Source organism: Bactrocera dorsalis, chromosome 4, assembly GCF_023373825.1.
Source record: "Bactrocera dorsalis isolate Fly_Bdor chromosome 4, ASM2337382v1, whole genome shotgun sequence".
Lineage (NCBI taxonomy): Eukaryota > Metazoa > Arthropoda > Insecta > Diptera > Tephritidae > Bactrocera > Bactrocera dorsalis.
Genome location: NC_064306.1, coordinates 23,156,993 through 23,181,197, shown reverse-complemented (window position 1 = coordinate 23,181,197; position 24,205 = coordinate 23,156,993). Strand labels below are relative to the sequence as shown.

The window sequence follows — 24,205 nt, the reverse complement described above, 5'->3', positions numbered from 1 at the left end:
CATTTCCTATAATTTTTTAGGAATCATCATAATACTTGATGAAATTTATTGAAAATATGTATATTAAGAAAATTATTTCATATAATAAAATCAATATTCATAATTACTATAGTTAAAAGGATTATCAAATCACACAAATTCATAAAGGGTTGTGATTGTGCCACCACATTTTTTGATTTCACTGCGGAAATTCCTTTTTTTAAAATATTTACAATTTTAAAAAAACACTACTTCCTTTCTTTAAAAGAAATCCATATACCATCCTTAGGAGCCGTTAAAAATGTTGTTGCTGAAAGTTTAAACGGCTTAGAATTCTCGCCCAAGCTAACGGAATACTTTGATAACAATGTCACTATTCCAGCTTTGCTTTGAGCCAAGCCGAATCGCATTCCTTGAGAAATACAAAATGCTTAGATTAGTAATTTCTTATTTCATGGTCGAGGTTAAAAAGTGTGTAGATTTTTTACCTGGGCACATCCGCGGTCCCTCTCCAAATCCTAAAAATAAACTCCTATTTGAGCTAAAGCTTGGGTCTAAGAAACGATCTGGTTGAAATTGCGAAGGATCTTCATACAAATCAGCATCACTGCAAAATGTATACAAAATTAGTTTTGAAATACTTTTAAGATAAATTAAGTTATATTGATAAAAAATCCTAATTTCTTTAAAGATTATATGTGTTTAATGATTTTATGGTTTTAATCTATGGCTATAAGTATATTAAATTTGAAAATCTAAAAAGTCTCTTGCTCTATATTTTTCTATTCAACATTCTATTCAATGTTGAGAGCATTAAGAAGCACTTTAATAAATACTCACTAGTGTATAGCTTTCACCGGAACGATAAAGACCATACCCACCGGCACCTGAAAGGCCTTGTCACCTACGGTCTGTGGCGGTAATTCGAATTCTTTCGTACAGTGTTTCAATAACGCCATCATTGGAGGGTAAAGACGCAGAGTTTCTGTAAAAACATAAACACATAGAAAAACAGACACGAATTGAAATGTCACGAAAAAATTTTGCGTGTTAAAACAGGCGAATTGTGTCGAGAATATTAATCATCTTGCAACTACCATATAATGTCGCTCCCAAATAAGACATTTCCTGTATAGCATCATAGCACATTTCGCCGCCGTGCCGAGCCAACACTTCGTCAATCTCCTGCTGAACACGTGCCTGCACCAACGGGTGTTTAGCATACTAAATTAAATATTTAATATCAAAAAAAATTAATTCGAAAATGCATATTTATTCTCATCTCTCTGTATTATGCACTACACAGCTGTGTAGTGTGTGTGTGTGAATGCGTGTGCGTGTGTGGGTATGTGATCTGAAACGTACCTCGTACAGTGCAAAGGCCATTAGTGATGATGATGTCTCGAAACCTTCCAGAAGAAAAGTACTACAATGTCCGACCATTGTTGCCACATCCACCGGTTCATGTGATTTATGTCTGCCTTCGATGAGCCATTGCAGAAAATCACTTGATTTTGACGTCATTTTGACTTTGCTTGGCTCTTCCTGCAAGCAACGTCCTGCTAAAACCTTTCCAATTATTCCTCGAAGCCAGTGCTGTACGCCTGACGGCACGTAGCTGCAATAACGTGCCATAGTTGAATGCTCTCCAGTTAAATGCATCATTACGCACACTTACCGATAGTTTATGATGTCGCCAAGTAATGGTGAGAACAGTAATGCAATCGTTTCGAGTAGACTCCAAGTATTTGGCATAAATAGATGCTCAACAAGTTGTGTAAAGTCTGAATTGGTGTTGTCGAACGAAGCACCATCAAGTCCGAAGCCGGCTGAAGCAACCACATCGAGTGTGTATTTGGATAGCAGCTGTTGAAAACGAGTGCGAGCATTAACATACATACATACATATATACATACACGTGGTTGTATTATTCTACTAAATAGCAATTGGTTGAACGCACATCTTTTGCTTCGAAGGAATTATTTGAGTTGCTTATTTGCTGCGACACAAACAAATCAAGTTTTTCGCAAATGGACTTAATATGGGGAAACGAAGCTTTGACCTGGAAGAAATTAATGAACCAAATTAATACACATGAGGTACATACAAAACACAAATTGCTTCTAGACGCTCAAAAAATTCAAATATACATAAAAAGGTTTGATCGATTATGAATCTGGAATCAGTTAAGGACTTCACAGTCTCCCAAATGGTGGTCATGCACTAAGCATATTTGGTTCGGTCCAGACCATTATGTCTAGCCGACCTGCTTTAGTGATCAAAAGTACTTTTCAAAAACCGGTAAAACAAAATGTACCCTAGTAATCTTCAGTGTGGCTTTCGACCTGGAAAATCAACAACCGACCATATATTCACCATGCACCAAATCTTGGAAAAGACCCGTGATAAGAGAATCGAAACATACCACCTCTTTGTCGGTTTCAAAGCTGTTTCGACAGCAGGAAAAGGAGTTTCGTTTATGCTGCGATGTCTGAATTTGATATCCTCACAAACTCACGTTGAGCAACACCAAAAGCTCCATCATGATCGAGAAGGACCGAGCCGTTTTATACCAAACGAGGGTTCATACAAGACGACTCCCTATCGTGCGACTTCTTCAATCTGCTGCTGGAGAAAATAATTCGAGCTGCAGAACTTAATCGATCAAATCCGGGTAGTTCTGCTTTCTCCAGACTGGAGCAAAGCAAATGAGTCTGGCAGTGAACGAGAGCAAGACGAAATATCTCCTGTCATTAAACAAACTGTCGTCGCACTAACAACTTGACCCTCACTTCACTGTTGACAGTCATAACTTTGAAGTCGTAGATAATTTCGGCTATCTTAGAACCAGCATCAACACAAACAACAACGTCAACCTCGAAATGCAACGCATAATATCTCTTGCTAACAGGTACTACTTCGGACTGAGTAGGCAATTAAGAAGTGAAGTCCTCTCTCGACGAACAAAAACCAAACTCTATAAGGCACTCATAATTCCCGTCCTGCTATATGGTGCAGAGGCTTGAACGATGACAACAATTGATGAGTCGACGTTGCGAGTTTTCGAAAGAAAAACTCTACGAAAGTTTTATGGTCCTTTGCGCGTTGGCCACGGCGAATATTGCATTCGATGGAAGGATGAGCTGTTTAAGATATACGACGACATTGACATATCTCAGCGAATTAAAAAAACGGCTACGCTGGCTGGGTCATTCTAACCGAATGGACGAAAACACTCCAGCTCGGAAAGTATTCGACGCAGTACCCGCAGGGGGAGCAGATGAAGAGTAAGACCTCCACCCCGTTGGAAGGACCAAGTCGAGAAGGACCTGGCTAGAATATACAATTGGCGCCACGTAGCGAAAAGAAGAAAACTCCTGGCGCGCTGTTGTTAACTTGGCTATAATCGCGGAAGTGGTGTCTACGCCAGTAAAGAAGAAGAAGAAATCTGCAAACTTCTTCTTTAAGGCGGGAAAAATATTAGTCTTAAAGGTCGTCACACTGTTACCACAAGACACCAGAGTAGTACATATTTAGGAAGTTAATTCAAATTAAATCGAATTGATAAAATTACTACAATATTTGATTAGTACGCAGATATGTTTTAGGAACTTCGTCAACTATTATGAAAGGCCTGTAAAGAATCTAAAGTTACATAACTTCAAAATGTTTTTGTTTGAATCGGAATTACAGTATGAGAAAAATCGGGAAAGTCTAATTTCTTCCGTTCCACTGGACATACTGCAACAATGTGTCCTCCTCTGTATGAACACACATATAGATATACATATATACATATATTATAAGTATCTAATTAATAAACCGAGCGATATCGATGTCAGTTTGACTCACTTTGTTTGGTGTGAAAATCGGTAGAATTTCGGCGCGCATATTTTTCCACATTTCGCCTTTCGCAATGAATGGATTGTAACAAACAATAGGATCACGTTTACGACTGATCCATAACACATTATCCTGGAAGTGTTGAAATGAGCGTATCATCACCTCTTTGATCATTTCCTGGGAGCGCAACAATATTGCCGGCTCATTGAAGAGCCGATAAATTCCAACATAAGGAAGATTTGGATGAGCACTTTAATATGGTAGATTTTATCACAATTAAAATAACACTGGTTAACACAAAGCATTTCAAAGCGTACTCATAAAGGTTTTTATAGACATCACCATAATGTTTTCGGCCGAGGAAAAAATCATCCATGTTGCCTAAAATTGGCAAGGAACGTGGTCCACGAACGCCATGTCGCAGCCAATAACTGCATTTCCACAACAAGTGTATGCTAAAGAGCAGTATTACCGTTAAAATTAGTACCAAAAAAACCATTTGAACTAATTAAAGGAGTAGATAGAGTTATGACAAAAACGAGCCTGATGCAAATTTCTTATATGACACGATTTTCACTGACATTACGAGTTTCACGCCCCAGTTCACCCCCAGCGAGTAACTGAACGCAATAATGTTTGCGACCGTTATAAATACGTGCCAACATTGAATGATGTTGGCATGTTTTGCCTACAATGCATCACGTGTTGTTAAATATGATTAATTGAAAGCATGTTGCATTGTTAAGAAAATGTAAATATTTCAGTTAAGTTTTTAAGCTTTCTTATTGTGTTGTTGTACAGGTATAACGTCTGTGTTTTTAAAACAGTTTGAAAATTAAAGTGATTAAGATTGACTTAAAACTAATCGTAAATGATTGTAATAACGTGTATCTTATTTACTTCAATTGTTGTAATAATTTAAGCTAGATGCAAACAGATACAACGCAGATCAAAAAATAACTAAATTAGATGAAAGCTGTGTTTTTTTACAGAAACGTCCACTTTTTGAGATTAATACAAGGAACCGAAAGAACTATGTAAAAGTGAAGTTATCATTCATATTCATTAAAGTTAATTTGCATTCAAATACGGAAGACTTTGATACTCCAGTTTAGGATTGGCATAGAAGGCTGGAAAGCTCGTAACGCTTTAAAGAACTAATATATTTTTTTACTTTGAATACGTGATTATTTCGGAATCTGGTTCATGCATTTTTACATTCGTTTCATTGATTTAGGATGCACTGGACACATTTTCGTGCATGTTGGTTTACCTGTTTTTTTTTCGTCCGTCTCTTTTAGACTTGACAGCGTTTTAAAATGTGTGCAAAGTTGCACTAAGATATCTTAATATTTACTCAAGTTATCCGCTGCAAAAACAGCACTGGTAATTATTGCTCTAAAAAATACTTCGTAATTATGTTTAACTATTGAAGAAAGAGACCAAGTAATTCTTTTACTCCTCAGCAGCATTTCGTGGTGGAAAACCTTATAAATTTCTAACCGAGCGCGGAAACTGTTCATTAAAATATGAAATTTGCATTTAACGGATTATCTGTCTCATACAATTACTCACAAACAGTAAGGACAATGTAAATTTTAAGTGGAGCTTTAAAGCTCCTAATAAGTAAATGTTAAAGTTAAAAATGTCAAGGCCTCCAAATAGATCTTAAACTTAGGATTATACTCGGGAACTTGTTCTAAGTCATGGTTTTGACATGAAACAGACATACGAAAATATGCAATTTCTTCTCGAAAAAATGTAAAACAGTAAACACGCTTGGAAAATTCGATTTCAAAGTAATGCACTTTTGCTTAGACTACATATTGAATATACAAGATTTCGTTGTTTCATTTGCGAATGGAACAGAAGGGGCAAATAAAATCAATATACAAAGAAAGGGTGGACCAAGCGTAAATTCTTTAGTGAACCCTGTTGACTTTCTTTACCACCATTATAGTACATAAAGCTCGGACTGATTTGTCGGCAGTGGATTTTATATATCTGAAAGAGAAAGCGAATCAAAAATTAAAGAATTAATATTTGTAGGACCACAAATACGGCAACAGATTAATGATAAGACCAATCAAGAAACACTGAACGTTCAGGAAAAACTCGCCTGGAAATATTTTGCATGTTGTCCTAATATTTATACGAAACTACAAAGATTTAATAAATGAACTTATAACATATAAAGCTTTGCGGTGTTATATGTCCTTATAAATATATATGCTGGACTCTCTTCTAGAATTCTTTCCGACAAAAACAAACAAGGCGATAGGTTCCATCAGGACATTCCCTTAATGGTAGAGCGCGGGAAAGCTGGGAGGTTATTGTTGGAAACTTAAAAAGGGCCTTTAAGAAGTCAAATATTCACCAAAATCATACGTACTTTTTCTGCGTTAAGCAATGACTTCTCTAAATGTAGTTCATGTTTGTATTTTTTAAGAAAATATAAGTTTGCATATCAAAAGAAAACTTGAAGCGTAAATTTTTTTATTCTTCAACACGTTGCTACAGAGTACAACAGTTATCTAAAACTACTCGAGATAAATATAGTGTTATGTATATGACGAGATGCTTTGAATTCCAAGTGACTGTCTGTCTGTCCGTCCGTTCATAAACTATACTATACATTAAATTTTACACCCGAGATGGTACGAGAGGGTTTTATGTGTGCCGGGATCAAAAAAGACGATTTTAATGCTAACAGATGTCGTCTATCTTATGAGCAGGTATGATTTTTGAAGACCTGTACGAAATTTGTCTTGGGGTGATCTACGACATCGATTAGATTCACCATACCATCGATAAATACTAGTCCTTGATCCAGCTTCATCTCCAAAAATTGAATTAAGTTCGTCGCTGTACTGTTGTTGAGTAAATTCACGTCGAAAGTTGTAAAAAATAATCGTGCAAAAATGTTCGCGATATAATTCCATTTCTTGGCCGATACGAATATTTTAGGTTACTGTAGAGTATGTATAACATTAAAAATAAAGTCGTGAGTTGCTAGATTGTAACACTGGTAGAGGCCGAAATGCGTGAGTACGAACAGCTCGATAAGCTGGCCGACAGGGGTAATGCTCGAAAATTCTACGAAAAGATGCGGCGGCTTACAGAAGGTTTCAAGACCGGAGCATACTCTTGTAGAACCCCCAAAGGTGATCTAGTTACCGATGCCCAGAGCATACTTAAATTATGGAGGGAACACTTCTCCAGCCTGCTGAATGGCAGTGAAAGCACAACACCGGGAGAAGGCGAACCCGATTCCCCAATCGATGACGATGGAGCAGACGTTCCATTACCCGACCATGAAGAAGTTCGAATAGCAATCACCCGCCTGAAGAACAACAAAGCGGCAGGGGCCGATGGATTGCCGGCCGAGCTATTCAAACACGGTGGCGAAGAACTGATAAGGAGCATGCATCAGCTTCTTTGTAAAATATGGTCGGACGAAAGCATGCCCAACGATTGGAATTTAAGTGTGCTATGCCCAATCCATAAAATCTGCGCCAACTACCGTGGGACAACATCGCATATAAGGTTCTATCGAGCGTATTGTGTGAAAGATTAAAGCCCACCGTCAACGAACTGATTGGACCTTATCAGTGTGGCTTTAGACCTGGCAAATCAACAACCGACCAGATATTCACCATGCGCCAAATCTTGGAAAAGACCCGTGAAAGGAGAATCGACACACACCTCCTCTTCGTCGATTTCAAAGCTGCTTTCGACAGCACGAAAAGGAGCTGCCTTTATGCCGCGATGTCTGAATTTGGTATCCCCGCAAAACTGATACGGCTGTGTAAACTGACGTTGAGCGGCACCAAAAGCTCCGTCAGGATCGGGAAGAACCTCTCCGAGCCGTTCGATACCAAACGAGGTTTCAGACAAGGCGACTCCCTTTTGTGCGACTTCTTCAATCTGCTGCTGGAGAAAATAATACAAGCTGCAGAACTTAATTGAGCAGGTACAATATTCTATAAGAGTATATAGCTGGTGGCGTATGCCGATGATATTGATATCATCGGCCTCAACACCCGCGCCGTTAGTTCTGCTTTCTCCAAACTGGATAAGGAAGCGAAGCAGATGGGTCTGGCAGTGAACGAGGGTAAGAGGAAATATCTCCTGTCATCAAACAACTCATCACTCACGTCACTGTTGACAGTCATAACTTTGAAGTTTTAGATAATTTCGTCTATGTTGGAACCAGCGTAAACACCATCAACAATGTCAGCCTGGAAATCCAACGCAGGATAACTCTTGCCAGCAGGCGCTATTTCGGACTGAGTAGGCAATTGAGAAGCAAAGTCCTCTCTCGACAGACAAAAACCAAACTCTATAAGTCTCTCATAATTCCCGTCCTGCTATATGGTGCAGAGGCTTGGACGATGTCAACAGCGGATGAGTCGACGTTGCGAGTTTTCGAGAGAGATGGTTCTGCGGAAGATCTATGGTCCAATCCGCATTGGCCATGGCGAATATCGCATTCGATGGAACGATGAGGTGTACGCGACCTACGACGAAATTGACATATTTCAGCGAATTAAAAGACAGCTGCTACGCTGGCTAGGTCATGTTGTCCGGATGGATGAAAACACTCCAGCTCTGAAAGTATTCGACGCAGTACCCGCCGGGGGAAGCAGAGGAAGAGGAAGACCTCCACTCCGTTGGAAGGACCAAGTGGAGAAGGACCTGGCTTCGCTTGGAATATCCAATTGGCGCCACGTAGCGAAAAGAAGAAACGACTGGCGCGCGGTTGTTAACTCGGCTATAATCGCGTAAGCGGTGTCTACGCCAATTAAGAAGAAGAAGAATTTTCAAAGATCAAGGAAATATTGACCCTTCGCAGATATATCTCTTTTTGACCCAAGTATATAATTATTCGTACATGCTCAAGCCACCGTGTAATTTTTACATGAAAAAAATTACATTGTAGCCATGAACTTCAAAATTAATGACAACAAAATATATGTTCATATGTATAGATGGTCCAAATCTCTTTTCTTTATACAATCATATCCTAATAATTATAATTATTTTATTGACATCATAAACGCATCACTTCTAAGCTGATTTCAATATCCAACTGTAGATAGAATTTATTCGAATAAAAATCATGAATGACTTTGTAACAAAGCATATAATGAGAGGCATAATAGTACTCCCACTTACAGATTTAAATACTTACACATACTCGTACATTTAGGCCTTTGGGCTCACGTGGAGAGTAATTTTCTCTGTGCCATAGGAAATTAACGACACGCGTATGTCGAATTTTTTTCTATAGTTAATACAAATACCACAAATAATTTAAAACAACTATATGTACATCAGCGAAAATAGCAAGTAATTGACTGCATGATAGAGATTTTTGAAACTTAACATACTATGTTATAATATAAATGTAATTGTCAGTCATTACATTTGTGTTGTAATGAAAGCAAACTTCACCACGTCTCCGCTTTGGTAAACAACGTTTACTTCAACAAAAATATGAACTCCTCTTCTCTCATGCTGATAATATTTCTTTTTAGTTTTGTTCACCTAACGGTTGTACGTATCACTTTAAACTAATCGAGATAGATATAGGGTTATAAACAAGTACATACTTGTATATATAAATGATCAGGGTGACGAGAAAAGTTTAAATCCGGTTGACTGTGCGTGTCCGTCCCTCCGTACGAGCTGTAACTTGAGTAAAAATTTAGGTATCTCGATGATGAAAAATTTCGAACCAAAGTGGTAGTCATAGGAGTATGACCAAGAATATTGTTTTTAAGCCACTGCTAGGTGGTTTTTGCCTTATGTGCTGGAACAAAATCTTTATGGAGGGTCCAAAGCTCTTCATCTGTGCCAAATGTCACGTCAAAATAATCGTTAGTGTTTATTCAAAGGGGGTCGAGAACGTGTCCAAGACAGGCATCAACATCAAATTTATTTATTTAGATGCCACAGTATAAATATTAATGCTCCACTCTCTTAGAGTTTTACTATATTTAATATTCTGTAAACCTTAGAAAACGCTACCACTAGTTCCGTTTTTTATACTATAATAATGTATAATAGGTTTGCTCAGCTAACGGCTGTTAGTATCATCTAAAACTAATCGAGATAGATGTAATCAAAGCAATAAGATCCACTATAACAGAAAAGGCTATTGTTTCTTTCAACGAATAGCATTAGGAAGAGTAATCTGTAGTTTTAAAAATTTTGTAAAGTGGGTGTTTAATTTACATATCTCCCAAACCATTCGAGCCAATTCTGCAGAGAATAAATCCTTTTGACCATGAAAATTGTTAAAATCGGACGATAACACCGACAAATGCGTTGAATCGGATTAGTACCTTTAGCATCAATATAAATATATAATATCTTCTAACTTCCAGTTCATTTTCTATCACATAAATATTTTAGTTATTTTAATAAAATTGAAAGGTCGTGTTTTTCCAATAAAAGTGTGTCTTTGGATAAAATCGGGAGAAAACTAGGACACGACTGACTTTACTCGATATGTGTATCGTGGTGTTGGTATGTAAGGTACCTTAATGAAAATGTCTAACGGTGTGATATCACACGATTTTAGTGGCCAATCCACCGACCCAAAACGTGAAACTATCTACTCACCGAAATGTTCTTTCAATAAATTGAATGATTGATGCGATGGGTACGAAGTGGCGCCATCTTGTTGAAAACAATTGTCACCAAGACCACGAGCTTCAATTTCAGGCATCAAATAATCGGTTATCAGGGCGCAATAACGGTCGCTATTGACAGTTACGTTCTCATCGGCATAATTTTTGAAGAAATATGGACCGATGATTTACATACCTATTGAGCCAGAAATGTGCCTCGTCGCTGAACAAAATCTTCGTCGGATCTTCTTGGAACTATTAGAATGGCTTCAGCTCTTGCAGAAGTTATATTTTGTGCGACTCACGCGGGAAAGGCTATTGAAAAAAGTACCTCACTTGGATCACCCTTTAATAAAAGGTCGTTCAAACATTAGATTGACTTTACTCCTTATACATTCTTATTGGGTGAGGTAGCTTAATAATACCCAGTTAGCACCTTTTTCTGATATTAATATGTGTCTACTCAAATTTCCAATATACCTAATATTAGATTCTCTAAGATTCTACTCATAGAGATCTGAAGATATTTACCGCGGTGTTGATCTTTGCAAGTTACAGAAGTGAATGTTGATTAATCCGAACTTAGCCCTTTGGCACTTGTTATTAAATAATTTTATTTTCTTGAAGAAGATAACTAAAAATATTTGTTTATATTTTACCTTCTAACACTATAAATAAGTGCCTTTAAATTCACGACAAATAATATTGGTATAAATTTAGCAGTTGGGCTTCGGAAAAGGATTATTATTTTTATATTTGATATGAAACCTTATAACATTTTCAAAATTCAAGCAAAATTTTAATTTAATATAGTTTTAAAATTAACCAGGATTCTATTTAACAGGGTTTGCTTGTTTAACGATAACGGAGAACTTAAAAATGGTTTCCAGATTACCATCGATAATATATAAAAACTTAATAAAACTTTTCGGATTAATTATTCTTATTTTTCTCATCAACCATATTACTTTTCTCTATTTGTTTTTTTTTCATCCGCTCACACAGATGCCGGCGTCATTGAAGACATTTCAAACAAGTCCTTTTCGACTGCATCAGTGAAAACACCACAGAACTTGTTTGGTTTGCGTGTGCTGTCGGATGTGGATGCGGCAGAACCACAAATGGACTTGCAGCAAAAGAACTCGCGGGAAATGCGAAATAATACAATGAGAGACCTGCACGGCTACAACAACAATGGCAATAAGAGTGAGCCATCAATATATACCCTACAGCAGCATTCGCATCAACATAGGCAGTCGCGTTTGACACTGCGTGCCAATTTGGCACATCATAGCAGTAATCAGCAGCAAAATTTTTGGAAACCAACTCCGCTGCAACTGCAACAGCAATATTTGATGGACAATCGACGGATATTCGATTCCTCACCAACTATACGCAATTCTGAATCCGCGCTGAGAAGGTAAGCTTGATAGGGAGCCATTCGTGCACCCTCACACATTTGCGAATATTCAAATAAGCTTCATTTGCCCTTTCAATGGTCATCATCTTTTTACGTACACAATTCGCTATAGTCCAAGTTTTGCCAATTCGAAAACAAAATTTAAATTAAAGAGTAATGTTTTAAGAAAAGGAATTAAACTCCCTCTGCATATAAATATAATAATTACTTTAGACATGAATTTAGCGAACTTCCGTTAGCTTCTAAACCGAGTCAACGTGCTGGACGAATATGTCGACGAGGCTCACATTTTGTGTGCTTCACAACAAAATACATACCTTTTATTTTTTGAAAAATAAAAGTCGGAAACAAGAAACTACGAAACATGAACAAAATATATGTACCAGCTTATTATCATGATTTTATTCCCATTGGACTTTTTCAGTTTTCGAAACTTATATCAAGTAGCCTTCACAGGGAATGTTTAATCTGCCAAATTAGCTATTAAAGAGAAATTCCTCCATTTCGGAAGCGACTGTCAAAATTTTTATAACAAATTTATTTCATCCACAAAAATTGCCATCTCTGGATCTGTAGAAAAGGTTTAAAATGAAGATTTAATCTGTAACAAATATTAAAATTGTGTCTAAGTATTTCATTATTTTACTAGAATTAAGTGGGTTGAAACGATAGATAAAAACATTCATTTTATTTTCACTGTTTCATTCTAATAGGTCAAACGAGGCGAAAAATCTTGAAAGTAAAAAACGAGTCGTCAAAATGCTTTTCGTTTTGGTGTTGGAGTTCTTCATATGCTGGACACCACTGTACGTGATCAACACCATTTCCATGTTTATCGGCCCAGCTATTTACGAGTACATCGACTACACATCCATCTGCTTTTTTCAATTGCTCGCGTACTCCTCAAGCTGCTGCAATCCCATAACATATTGCTTCATGAATGCTAGCTTTCGGCGTGCATTTCTCGACACATTCAAAGGGCTACGTATGAGCAGCGTGACTAGCCGAAGAGTTGGGGAAGCAGGCTTCAGCGGTTGGGTCAAACGACGAAGGCGGACGACCGGTGGTGGCGACAGTGTTAGCTGCACGCAGTTACCAGCTCTCGGCACAAACAACTCGATTTCACTGACCAATAATACAATTATTGTCCCGAACATCAACACAGCAAAGCACAACTCGCAAACACCACAAAGTAATTGAAGTTGTCAACCGAAAAACGGGAAATGACGTTTGTAGATTATTTGTGGTGGATGCATAAGTGCATATGTGGAAATGAACTCCACCAAATTGGAATTTTTAAAAGTTTTAAATATCACAAATAATAAAGAGCTGAGTTGGGATACTGCCAACCATCACAAATTCACGGAACTTTTAAGGACTCACAGGCGTTTTAAATATGTATACATGTTTGCAAAACTTTAATAGACATCCATTAATGTTTGGTATATAGCTTGGGACAGATAAGGACAAACCACTCAAAATGTTGTAATATGGAAAGTTCTATTTGATTTTGTCCAATTTAAAGATGTGTATGGGAGTACTCAGGGCTGGCCTGTATTTTGGCAAATTTTCTTTACAAAATTTCTTCATATATTCAATTTGTATACAATATATATATTATATAAAAGTCATAGTTTCATATTTTCGCATTCGGGTGCAGCCAAACATTTTATAACCTTGCAGAAATCAAAGCCAGGCAAATGAGGTGCAAAATGTCAACTAGTGGATCGGAATCCATGCAATTATATATATACATATACACATATACTCCAAATAACTCATATACTGAGCGACATATTCGACAAAGGTGTGCTAGAAAAACGAAAATCATTATATCATACGAGTACATATGGGGTATTCCATACCAAATCGACCACTTTTGAACCCGACCCCTTTAGATTTTGCTGAAACTTATCCATCCTTTTCTACCCTTTGAAAAACATTTTTGAGAATTTTTTCAAAATTTTTTGTCCAACTTCAAAAAAGTTATGAATTTTGCTATTTTTTGCTAAAAAAAATAGCTATAACTTTTGTAGAAATTGACTTTTGGGGACCATTTTTTTTAAATTTTTGTTTTTGAATGAACTTTTCGAAAAAATACTCAAAAAAAATTTAACACGATCAATTATATAAAATAATCGGTTTTTTTAAGTAAAATCATAATTTTTTTTTTTTTGAAAGTTCGCCATTTTTTTTTCCTCAAAAAAACCTTCAAATAAAATGACAACTATTTTTTTTATATTTTTTTTATTTAAAAAATGAAACAAATTTTTAAATAAATAAAAAAAAAAATATTTAAAAAAGTCGACCCACTCCGGGATTAGCGGAGATAGTTGCCAAATTATTTAAAGTTTTTTTTAGGAAAAAAAATTAAAAAAACAATGGCGAACTTCCAAAAAAATTACGATTTTACTTAAAAAAACCGATTATTTTATATAATTGATCGTGTTAAATTTTTTCTTCTATTTTTTCGAAAAGTTCATTCACAAACAAAAATTAAAAAAAAAAAATGGTCCCCAAAAGTCAATTTCTACAAAAGTTATGGCTATTTGAATATAAAAAAGCCATTTTTTTAGCAAAAAATAGCAAAATTCATAACTTTTTTGAAGTTGGACAAAAAATTTTGAAAAAATTCTCAAAAATGTTTTTCAAAGGGTAGAAAAAGATGGATAAGTTTCAGCAAAATCTAAAGGGGTCGGGTTCAAAAGTGGTCGATTTGGTATGGAATACCCCATGTATGTGTTGTAGTAAAGGGTGATTTTTTAAGAGCTTGATAACTTTTTTTAAAAAAAAAACGCATAAAATTTGCAAAATCTCATCGGTTCTTTATTTGAAACGTTAGATTGGTTCATGACATTTACTTTTTGAAGATAATTTCATTTAAATGTTGACCGCGGCTGCGTCTTAGGTGGTCCATTCGGAAAGTCCAATTTTGGGCAACTTTTTCGAGCATTTCGACCGGAATAGCCCGAATTTCTTCGGAAATGTTGTCTTCCAAAGCTGGAATAGTTGCTGGCTTATTTCTGTAGACTTTAGACTTGACGTAGCCCCACAAAAAATAGTCTAAAGGCGTTAAATCGCATGATCTTGGTGGCCAACTTACGGGTCCATTTCTTAAGATGAATTGTTGTCCGAAGTTTTCCCTCAAAATGGCCATAGAATCGCGAGCTGTGTGGCATGTAGCGCCATCTTGTTGAAACCACATGTCAACCAAGTTCAGTTCTTCCATTTTTGGCAACAAAAAGTTTGTTAGCATCGAACGATAGCGATCGCCATTCACCGAAACGTTGCGTCCAACAGCATCTTTGAAAAAATACGGTCCAATGATTCCACCAGCGTACAAACCACACCAAACAGTGCATTTTTCGGGATGCATGGGCAGTTCTTGAACGGCTTCTGGTTGCTCTTCACCCCAAATGCGGCAATTTTGCTTATTTACGTAGCCATTCAACCAGAAATGAGCCTCATCGCTGAACAAAATTTGTCGATAAACACATTTCGAACCGAACACTGATTTTGGTAATAAAATTCAATGATTTGCAAGCGTTGCTCGTTAGTAAGTCTATTCATGATGAAATGTCAAAGCATACTGAGCATCTTTCTCTTTGACACCATGTCTGAAATCCCACGTGATCTGTCAAATACTAATGCATGAAAATCCTAACCTCAAAAAAATCACCCGTTATATGGAAGTTGAGGGTAGCATCGACCCATTTTTTTATTTTTGCCAATAGCACATACAATTAACATACCACTTACTAATTAAATGTTCTATGAGATTCATTAAGGTATTTTCAATAAAACACGCTCTTTCATTTTCATTGAAATACCTTCCATATTGGCTGATGTATGCGGTATAAAGTCACCCGGAAGTTCGAAAATCTTTATATGAGGTATATGAGGGCTCAGGAAAGTACTTTTTGACCCAGTTCAACACATTTTTGATACACAGAAATAATATTGCCCCGAAATGGTTCTCTCTGAATTTCAATTCTATATCCCATATCGCTCATTTGCTGCAAGACCGGCATAAATCAAAAAACGTGATTTTTGAGTTAATGCTGCAGAATTGTTCGTTATATCATACTTCATGTTGAGTAAAAAATTCATATGAATACCTCTTATATGCTCCGCTTGAGAAGAGGTGTAAGGTTGGAGTCACCGTGTAAGGTTGTAGTCAGTTGAAAATTCGGTTATTAACCGATATTTTCGGTCAAAAGTCAAAAATGGATACTGGAGTCCACATTTCCGGTATTTGGGCTGACTTAAACAGTTAGGATTGGATTTTAGCAATTTTTAGTCATAATTTGGTGGAATGTGCAAAGTTGTATGACGTTATATAACTTGCTTTCTGATTTTTATACTGAAAAGCAAAAGAATCAAATAGAATTTAAAATTGTCCTATATGTATGGGAAGTAAGTAGGTGTGGTTGCAATACAATTTCGCCCATTTTCGCACCTGACATATGAATATGAGAAGATTGTCACGTACTAAATTTAGTCAAAATCGGTAAATCGGGTGCAAAGCTATGTGATTTTGCCAAAATGTGGGCGACGCTTCTGGCATATTTAGTTATTGATTTGTTACGCCTTTAGTAGTTTTTATCCATTTTCACACTGTCAGTAGGAGTTTTTATAATATTTGAGGTGGGTAAATTTGTTTTTGGTAGCTTTCGTAGTTTAGAAGATATGTACATTAAACATATTAGATGGTGGGTCATGACCACTTTTTCATAATTTTTTGTCTACAGGTGCCACTCACTACTGCGATCCCCTGTACCAAATTACAATTTTATATGTTACTTTAGTTCTTAGTTTTGGCTGTTTATAGGTTTTCGGTTAATGGCGATTTGTGGTCGTGGAGGTGGTCCAATTATGCCCATCTCGTATATTTTTACTAAGAAACCCGCATAACATGTTTTATAATTTTTATCCATTTTTACTCAAATTACAGTTTGCACCAGATTTCTACTTTTCCCGTCATCCTATGTATATATATCTATATATATATCTCATTTAGTTTTAGGTGATCCACACAACCGTCAGGTGACTCTGTAGCAACAGGTTGCAAAAAAAAACAAAAAGAAAAAACAACAGGAGCATTGTTAAACAAGACTTTTGAATCTACCCTGGTGGCGCCATCTATATGTCGACTGGTGCATTAGATCTTCTGCTATCTTTATCGATTGTTCAGTGAGAATTTCATGACATTTCATCGATTGAAAGTGAAGTTATTGCGATTTAAGTGTCGGTTTGTTTGTGTTATCGGTGCGAAAATGAACTTCGAACAAAGAGCCAACATTAAATTTTGTTTTAAAATTGGTAAAACTTTTACCGAAACGTTTCAATTGATGAAACAAGTTTATGACGATGATTGCCTATCCCGTAGCAGAGTGCACGAGAGGTTTCATCGTTTTCAAAGTGGTCGTGAGGACATAAATGACGATCAACATGTGGGTCAATCAAAATCCGTGATCACCGGAAATTCCATCTAAACTGTGCATGAATTCATCAAAAATCAGCCGAAATCATCATTGAAATTCATGGAAATGGAATTGAACATCTCCAAAACATCGATTTATCGCATTTTGACCGAATATTTGGGATTACAAAAGGTGTATGCACTGTTTGTTCCGCACAAATTGACTGACGACCAAAAATTGTTCAGAATCCAACATTCGATTCGACGCTTGTGACTGATTATTTGACCAAAAATCACTCCCCGAATTCACCTGATATGGCTTTCTTTTCGGAAAAATGCATTTGCCCATGAAAGGAAAGCGTTATGCAGACGTAGAGGCCATTCAAAAGCTTGTACCGGCATATAGCTTTTGGAACGTGCAAAAATTTGTATTGAAGATTCGACATTTTGCACAATGAATGACGAAGCCCGAACCAGTATTATGGATACCTGTAATAGCTCGCCCCTTATTACCGTCCCTAGTGTTGGTCTGATAGATAGCATAACCTGGCAGCCTACTATGATTACTCTCGCATTAGACTATCTTCCAAAAATTATCTCGATCGAGAAATCTCATAACTTTATTTCTGTGGACAACCGTACCTTCGTTAACTTTAATAAAGCTAACTGGGTCGGCTTCACAGAATTTACCGAGAGCACCTTGACCGCACTACCCATTTCTACGAACTTAATTGTTGGCGAACGACAATTCCGCATGGTAGTCGCAGCTGCTACCGCTCGCTTCATCACGGCTGGAAAAATCGCGGAATCCCGCTTCAAATTCCCGTACTATTTTAGTCGTCACTTTACAGTGGACCCTTCGGCAGACAAAGACAAACGATGTGTTATCCGACGGCTAAGTCCGCGCTCCGTCCTTGGTTGAAGAGGTGGACTCTAAAACTCCAAATTCTGAAGAAGTTGCCGTTTAACTTCTACATCTCGAAACTCTCGCAACCCCCAGACGGAATTTCTATCTCCTCGTAAGCTGATGATTGCACGATAATGCCGTCGGGCAATGGAATCGATAACATGTGCTCAAATGTAAAACGCTATCTGTCCGACCTTTCTCTCTTCCTTACTCCATGGAACCTAACACTCTTCCCTACTAAATCCATAGCGACCATATTCACAAACTGGTCGCAGGGGTACAGACTTGACCTTAATACTGCAGTCTATGGTGTTAAAACTCCGACTGTCAATAACCCTAAAATTTTAGGTGTGACACTCGACAGCCTGTGTTCCTTCACTTTTCACACGTCTGCGATTATTGACAAATTACAGAGCCGCAACAAAATCCTCGAGTCAGAGCACATGGGGAAATGGCAAAGAACCGTTGTTAGCAACATACAACGTAATCGACCGGTCGGTTAACTACGCCGCACCAATATGGTCGTCGGGATGTACTGAAACGCAGACGAGGAAGCTTCAGAAATGTCAGAACACTGAACCCCGGACTATTACCGGATGCCTCTTAATGTATTCTATCGAACTTCTGCACAGTGAAGAAATAAATATCTTCGCCGAATCCGATGAACTTACTTGAAGTCAAACCACCCCCAATTGCAGACGACGACCTCGAGTTGGCGCGAGAATCAAAAGTGACCAGGAAGTTCGAAAATCTTTATATTAATGGAAGTATTAATGGAAGTATAGGAACTCGTAATTTTTTTGTACTAAGAAACCCGCATACCAAATTTCTTCAGATACCTCAATTCTTACACAAGTTACAGCTGGGTTGGTCTGAAGTAGAATTGCTTCAACCTCAAATCAATTGTGTCGAATAGAAAACCGTATATATGCCCATGTTATTGATTTAGTAATAATTTTAAGAACGGCACAATTAGGTTTCTTGTGCCAAATTTGTATTGTATCTACATTTGTCACTGAGTTATATCATTATATGTTTTTTTAGTGAATTTGATATTATCTCATTCATATTCGCCTCATTCTGATCACTGTGACATATGTATGTACATATGTATGTATATATCTAAGTCGATTTGCTTAAGGTGGTGCAAAAAACATAATGTGAAATCATTTTCAACTAAATTTCAACACAAGTGGTTTCATATTGTAAAGGGTCCTTAACACGCAACTCGATTACGCAACGTGCAGCGAATAAAACCCTCAAAACACGACCAATGTTCTTGATGTACAGGGAGTTGATATTCATGCACGAAAACTTTTGATACTCTTCATCGGAGATTTCCCGTGTTGCCCATTCTGTTCGCGCGGGCAACTCAACCCCAGTCACACCATATTCTCAACTTTTGGACTCTTGATTTATGCGGTTTTTAACTATATGTTTCGTTAGGTTATTTTCTTTCTTATTCTTATTTTTATTATACATATTCGTATTCGTAAGTTGTGTAAATTTTGCCTGAAAGAATTCCCCACTGATCCTCGATGATCTGAACTAAAGGCAGGAGACTCCAGCAATACAATTTTCCTTTGTTTTTTTAGCTACATGCATTGTCTTCTTGAAAAATTCATTCATCGCTATGTAAATATCCAGCAAAATCAAGGAATTCATATTCCAACAAATCAATGTACATTTCTAAAATCATTTACCATATCATATCATACATATATTGAACTTGCCATTTGATGAAAATGCTGCACATACCATGTGCGATTCACCACCATGAATGCGTTTATGACATGCTTCTCTTGGACGTTTTAAATCCCTTCAATATTTATGAAGACCAGCTGGTCCGTCCAAATTAAATTACTCCCAAAATTTATATTTTTCATAAAATAAAATTCGTGCATTTTTGATGTTTCTTTAGACACAGCTTAGGCACTCGACTTTCATATTTCAGGCATAAATAATTTCTCATTATTTGATGCACACGTTCTTTAGTCATATCTAGACCACGTTTTATTTGCCTGCAACTCATATGACTGTTGGTTGCCAGCTGCTCAATGCGCTGAATTTCCGACCTCTACGCTTAATAATATCATACTTATCTGGATATTCAGAAAATGTTCTTATAACTTTTTAAAGAAATATCAATTTGACCAAATCGAACTACACTGGTCGAACAATTTTCCACATTCCTTTTCATATCACATTCTCAATTTTTGTACGCTTCAGGTAGGCGGTACATAAAAAAATTTTCATTTAGCTAATTTTTAAATTTTCTAAAATATTTCAATTATATTATACATATTCGCATACATACATATTTGCATAGAATCGAAATGTAAAAAAAACATATGTATAATTGAAAATATCTTAAATATTATTTTGAAACCGATTTCAATTGCAACCACTGAAATAAGTAGTTTCAAAATAAAAAGGATTGCCGAATTACATAGCAGTAAACAGTTAGCAATGAATAACTCGGTGCCGTTGGTATTTTCTTATCGCCCCTCGTCCACGAACTACCAGATTCACGTTTGTGATGTGCATATGTAAAACATCATGTCACAAACTTGAAATTCTTCACCATTTACAGTTGAAGTGATTCAACCGAATGCACAAAGGAGTACGACTCACAGCCTTTAGGGTGACCTCAAATAACAATGTAATAAATTTGACTTCGACTTTAAGTAGTAAAATACAATTTAAAAGAGTTTAATAAAAGAATATACCTAAACTAACTATCAAAGTGTCAACTACTACTACTAAAGGGTGATTTTTTAAGAGCTTGATAACTTTTTTTAAAAAAAAAACGCATAAAATTTGCAAAATCTCATCGGTTCTTTATTTGAAACGTTAGATTGGTTCATGACATTTACTTTTTGAAGATAATTTCATTTAAATGTTGACCGCGGCTGCGTCTTAGGTGGTCCATTCGGAAAGTCCAATTTTGGGCAACTTTTTCGAGCATTTCGGCCGGAATAGCCCGAATTTCTTCGGAAATGTTGTCTTCCAAAGCTGGAATAGTTGCTGGCTTATTTCTGTAGACTTTAGACTTGACGTAGCCCCACAAAAAATAGTCTAAAGGCGTTAAATCGCATGATCTTGGTGGCCAACTTACGGGTCCATTTCTTGAGATGAATTGTTGTCCGAAGTTTTCCCTCAAAATGGCCATAGAATCGCGAGCTGTGTGGCATGTAGCGCCATCTTGTTGAAACCACATGTCAACCAAGTTCAGTTCTTCCATTTTTGGCAACAAAAAGTTTGTTAGCATCGAACGATAGCGATCGCTATTCACCGTAACGTTGCGTCCAACAGCATCTTTGAAAAAATACGGTCCAATGATTCCACCAGCGTACAAACCACACCAAACAGTGCATTTTTCGGGATGCATGGGCAGTTCTTGAACGGCTTCTGGTTGCTCTTCACCCCAAATGCGGCAATTTTGCTTATTTACGTAGCCATTCAACCAGAAATGAGCCTCATCGCTGAACAAAATTTGTCGATAAAAAAGCGGATTTTCTGCCAACTTTTCTTGGTAATAAAATTCAATGATTTGCAAGCGTTGCTCGTTAGTAAGTCTATTCATGATGAAATGTCAAAGCATACTGAGCATCTTTCTCTTTGACACCATGTCTGAAATCCCACGTGATCTGTCAAATACTAATGCATGAAAATCCTAACCTCAAAAAAATCACCCGTTAGATGGCTACACCGTAACTGAGCTTAATGCGTGCTACTCGAATACTAGCACGTAGCAAGTTCCTTCTGGTCACACATAAATTGTAAACTTATAGTATTCATTGCTGAATTGGTGTCCACGAACTAAAGTTAAGAATTTTGCCGCATTTGCTTACCTAATTTTTAATTGTTTTTCCTTTTTCGTTCTTTCGTGCTTTCGTGTTTTCAATTATCCTTTCCCATTTTTGACTGTCCTTACGTCAGCCATCCGAGATGAGTGATGGATTCAAGGTCCAATTCCAGGAGACACAAAAATTATTACCTTTGGCGAAAAATGACATAATGATTATAACAGACTTATAAGTAATTAAGGTTACGGTCCAATTACTTAAGCGTCTTTATTTTTGTAGAGGGTTCAGCCTTAAAACTTGTTTCCAAAGAACAACAACCAAACATATGAATATTCGAGTAGAAATAAGAAAATATATAAAATCCATTATTGTTCCTAAATAAAATAGAATTTGTAAATTAAATACACCCAATATTATTTATTTTTAATAAAAAACTACTTATATTTAAAAACGTATATATATATAAAGTAGGCATGAAATGCCATCTTCAACTCACTAAAAAGTATGTTAAATCACTTGTCGAAACATAATATGTTATTCAATTAAAATTTAAAGCTTGGCACAAAATTCAAATAATTTTTTGCCATTTATAGATTGATATCAGTAGATATCTGGACAGAAAGGAACATTTAAACGCGGTGTACAGAAGTTATTGCAGTAGTTTAAATCATTAAAATCTAACATTATTGGCAAAAATAAACTCAGCTTTTTTCGCATATTTGTGGTCTAATTTGTATCTACTATATAGCTGTATACAAGTTTTTTTGAGTTGACACAGATTTGTGTTTACTAACAATTTCTTTGTAATGCGAAGGTTGTGTAACAAAAATAACGTTATAACCACCTTAATACAATGAACAAATGTATCACAATAAACATACAAAGAGTGAAATTTAATTAAGATACAAACACAAATATAGCAAAACATATCGAATTCATATAACAAAGAATATCTGTCAATAAATAAAGTCCAGCGTTTTTATCCTTTAACAAATGCCTCTTGTAAATTTAATAACGTTAAAATTAATCTGCTTGCTATTTCATTTATTTCCCGTAATTTTTGTTAAACTTGCTACTTTGTCATCATTTAATTTTCACTTCACTGCTCTCTTAAGAGCTAAGACTTTAATATTTAAATTAAAATTCTCATTATGATTCATTTTCGGTCTGCAATCCGAGTGAAGGTGAAGTTCAACAAATAAAAAATGCTTCATTGGAAAAATGTAAGAGTGTGCAGCAAAAAGCTACTCTTTGTTAAACAGGTAAAAGAGGGGTTATGTTTGGTTGTAACTGAATAGTTTATACTCTCGCAAGGATCAAAACAGGAGAAGTAGTTTCAGGTGTGGGCAAATTGTATAGTAAAAGGAGTAAGAGAGAGACAAGTTCGGGTGTAACTGAACATTAAATATTCTCGCAACTTGCCGAGAAAAATTCTTTTCGAAAATCAATAATATATCTGACAACCGATATTTTTGGCAAAAAGTTCGGAATAGGAACTGTGTTCCACATATTGGGTATCGGGAGGCTTGAATAATTCTGGTCCAATAGTTTTGATCATAAGGTGGCACACCTCAAAGGCACTTTTCACGCAAAGTTTTAGCCAGATACAATGATTGGTCCTTCATTTGTACACTGGAAAGTGAAAAAATAAGGAATATGGAATGTAGGCATCGTTTTTGTCCATATTTGCTAATAATATTACCTACCCATGAATTTGGTTGAAATTGGTCAAGTAAGTCCCGAGATAGGTGTTTTCACCTAAATGTGGGCGGTACAACATCCATCATCTAAATTTGATAGGTCACACTGGCTGGATGGCATGCCATACATAGAACTTGTAATACCAGATGAAGAATTCTTAAATAACATAACGTATTTTGGGATGTTTAAAATAGATTTGATATCTACTTCTGATATATCCAATCCCTTGAACTGCGAAGTTCCTAGATATCCAAGCCGAGTTCTAGATAAGGCCGGACATAAGCAGAGGATGCCTGTGCCTGTGACTGTGATATTATTGCTTTAATTGCCACTTGCCTATCGACGTATGTATTCATATAATAGGTTATCAAAAATGTCTTGCGTATTTTTATTGAATTTTTTTTTTTTTTATTGAAATTGAAATGAATTTTTGATGACTCATGCCCAGCTCTTGACCGATGCTACGGCTGCTACTATGCCGGTCT

The 24,205-nt window shown here is 36.4% G+C and overlaps 2 protein-coding genes and 1 long non-coding RNA gene across 3 annotated transcripts in view; 2 read left to right on the top strand and 1 right to left on the bottom strand.

Annotated features, from left to right (window-relative positions):
- LOC105222670 (cholecystokinin receptor type A-like) overlaps positions 1–13,238 on the top strand; it is a 63,302-nt gene extending 50,064 nt beyond the window's left edge. The window contains exons 4-5 of the mRNA XM_049454360.1: positions 11,467–11,881; positions 12,595–13,238. Of these exons, the coding sequence (XP_049310317.1) occupies positions 11,467–11,881; positions 12,595–13,081 (902 nt within the window). The 3' untranslated portion in view covers positions 13,082–13,238. The remainder of the gene's footprint in view (positions 1–11,466; positions 11,882–12,594) is intronic.
- The window catches only part of LOC125778090 (uncharacterized), a 165,847-nt gene that overhangs the window by 132,691 nt on the left and 8,951 nt on the right, over positions 1–24,205 (top strand). The window lies entirely within an intron of this gene.
- Positions 139–4,454, bottom strand: LOC105222668 (probable cytochrome P450 308a1). The gene is made up of 9 exons (XM_011200087.4): positions 4,141–4,454; positions 3,833–4,073; positions 1,941–2,042; positions 1,658–1,845; positions 1,345–1,597; positions 1,077–1,203; positions 820–964; positions 468–586; positions 139–391 (listed from the first exon to the last, which is right to left on the bottom strand). Exons 1-9 carry the CDS (start codon positions 4,320–4,322, stop codon positions 228–230), a joined length of 1,521 nt encoding a protein of 506 aa, XP_011198389.2. The 5' UTR covers positions 4,323–4,454; the 3' UTR covers positions 139–227.

Bases quoted from the DNA above. Each gene is read 5' to 3' on its own strand.
- LOC105222668 (XM_011200087.4), bottom strand. From the start codon at position 4,322: ATGGTTTTTTTGGTACTAATTTTAACGGTAATACTGCTCTTTAGCATA. The intron at 1,846-1,940 runs GTGCGTTCAACC...CGTTTTCAACAG, and splicing joins ATTCCTTCGAAGCAAAAGAT to CTGCTATCCAAATACACACT. The intron at 392-467 runs GTAAAAAATCTA...GTATTTCTCAAG, and splicing joins GGGACCGCGGATGTGCCCAG to GAATGCGATTCGGCTTGGCT.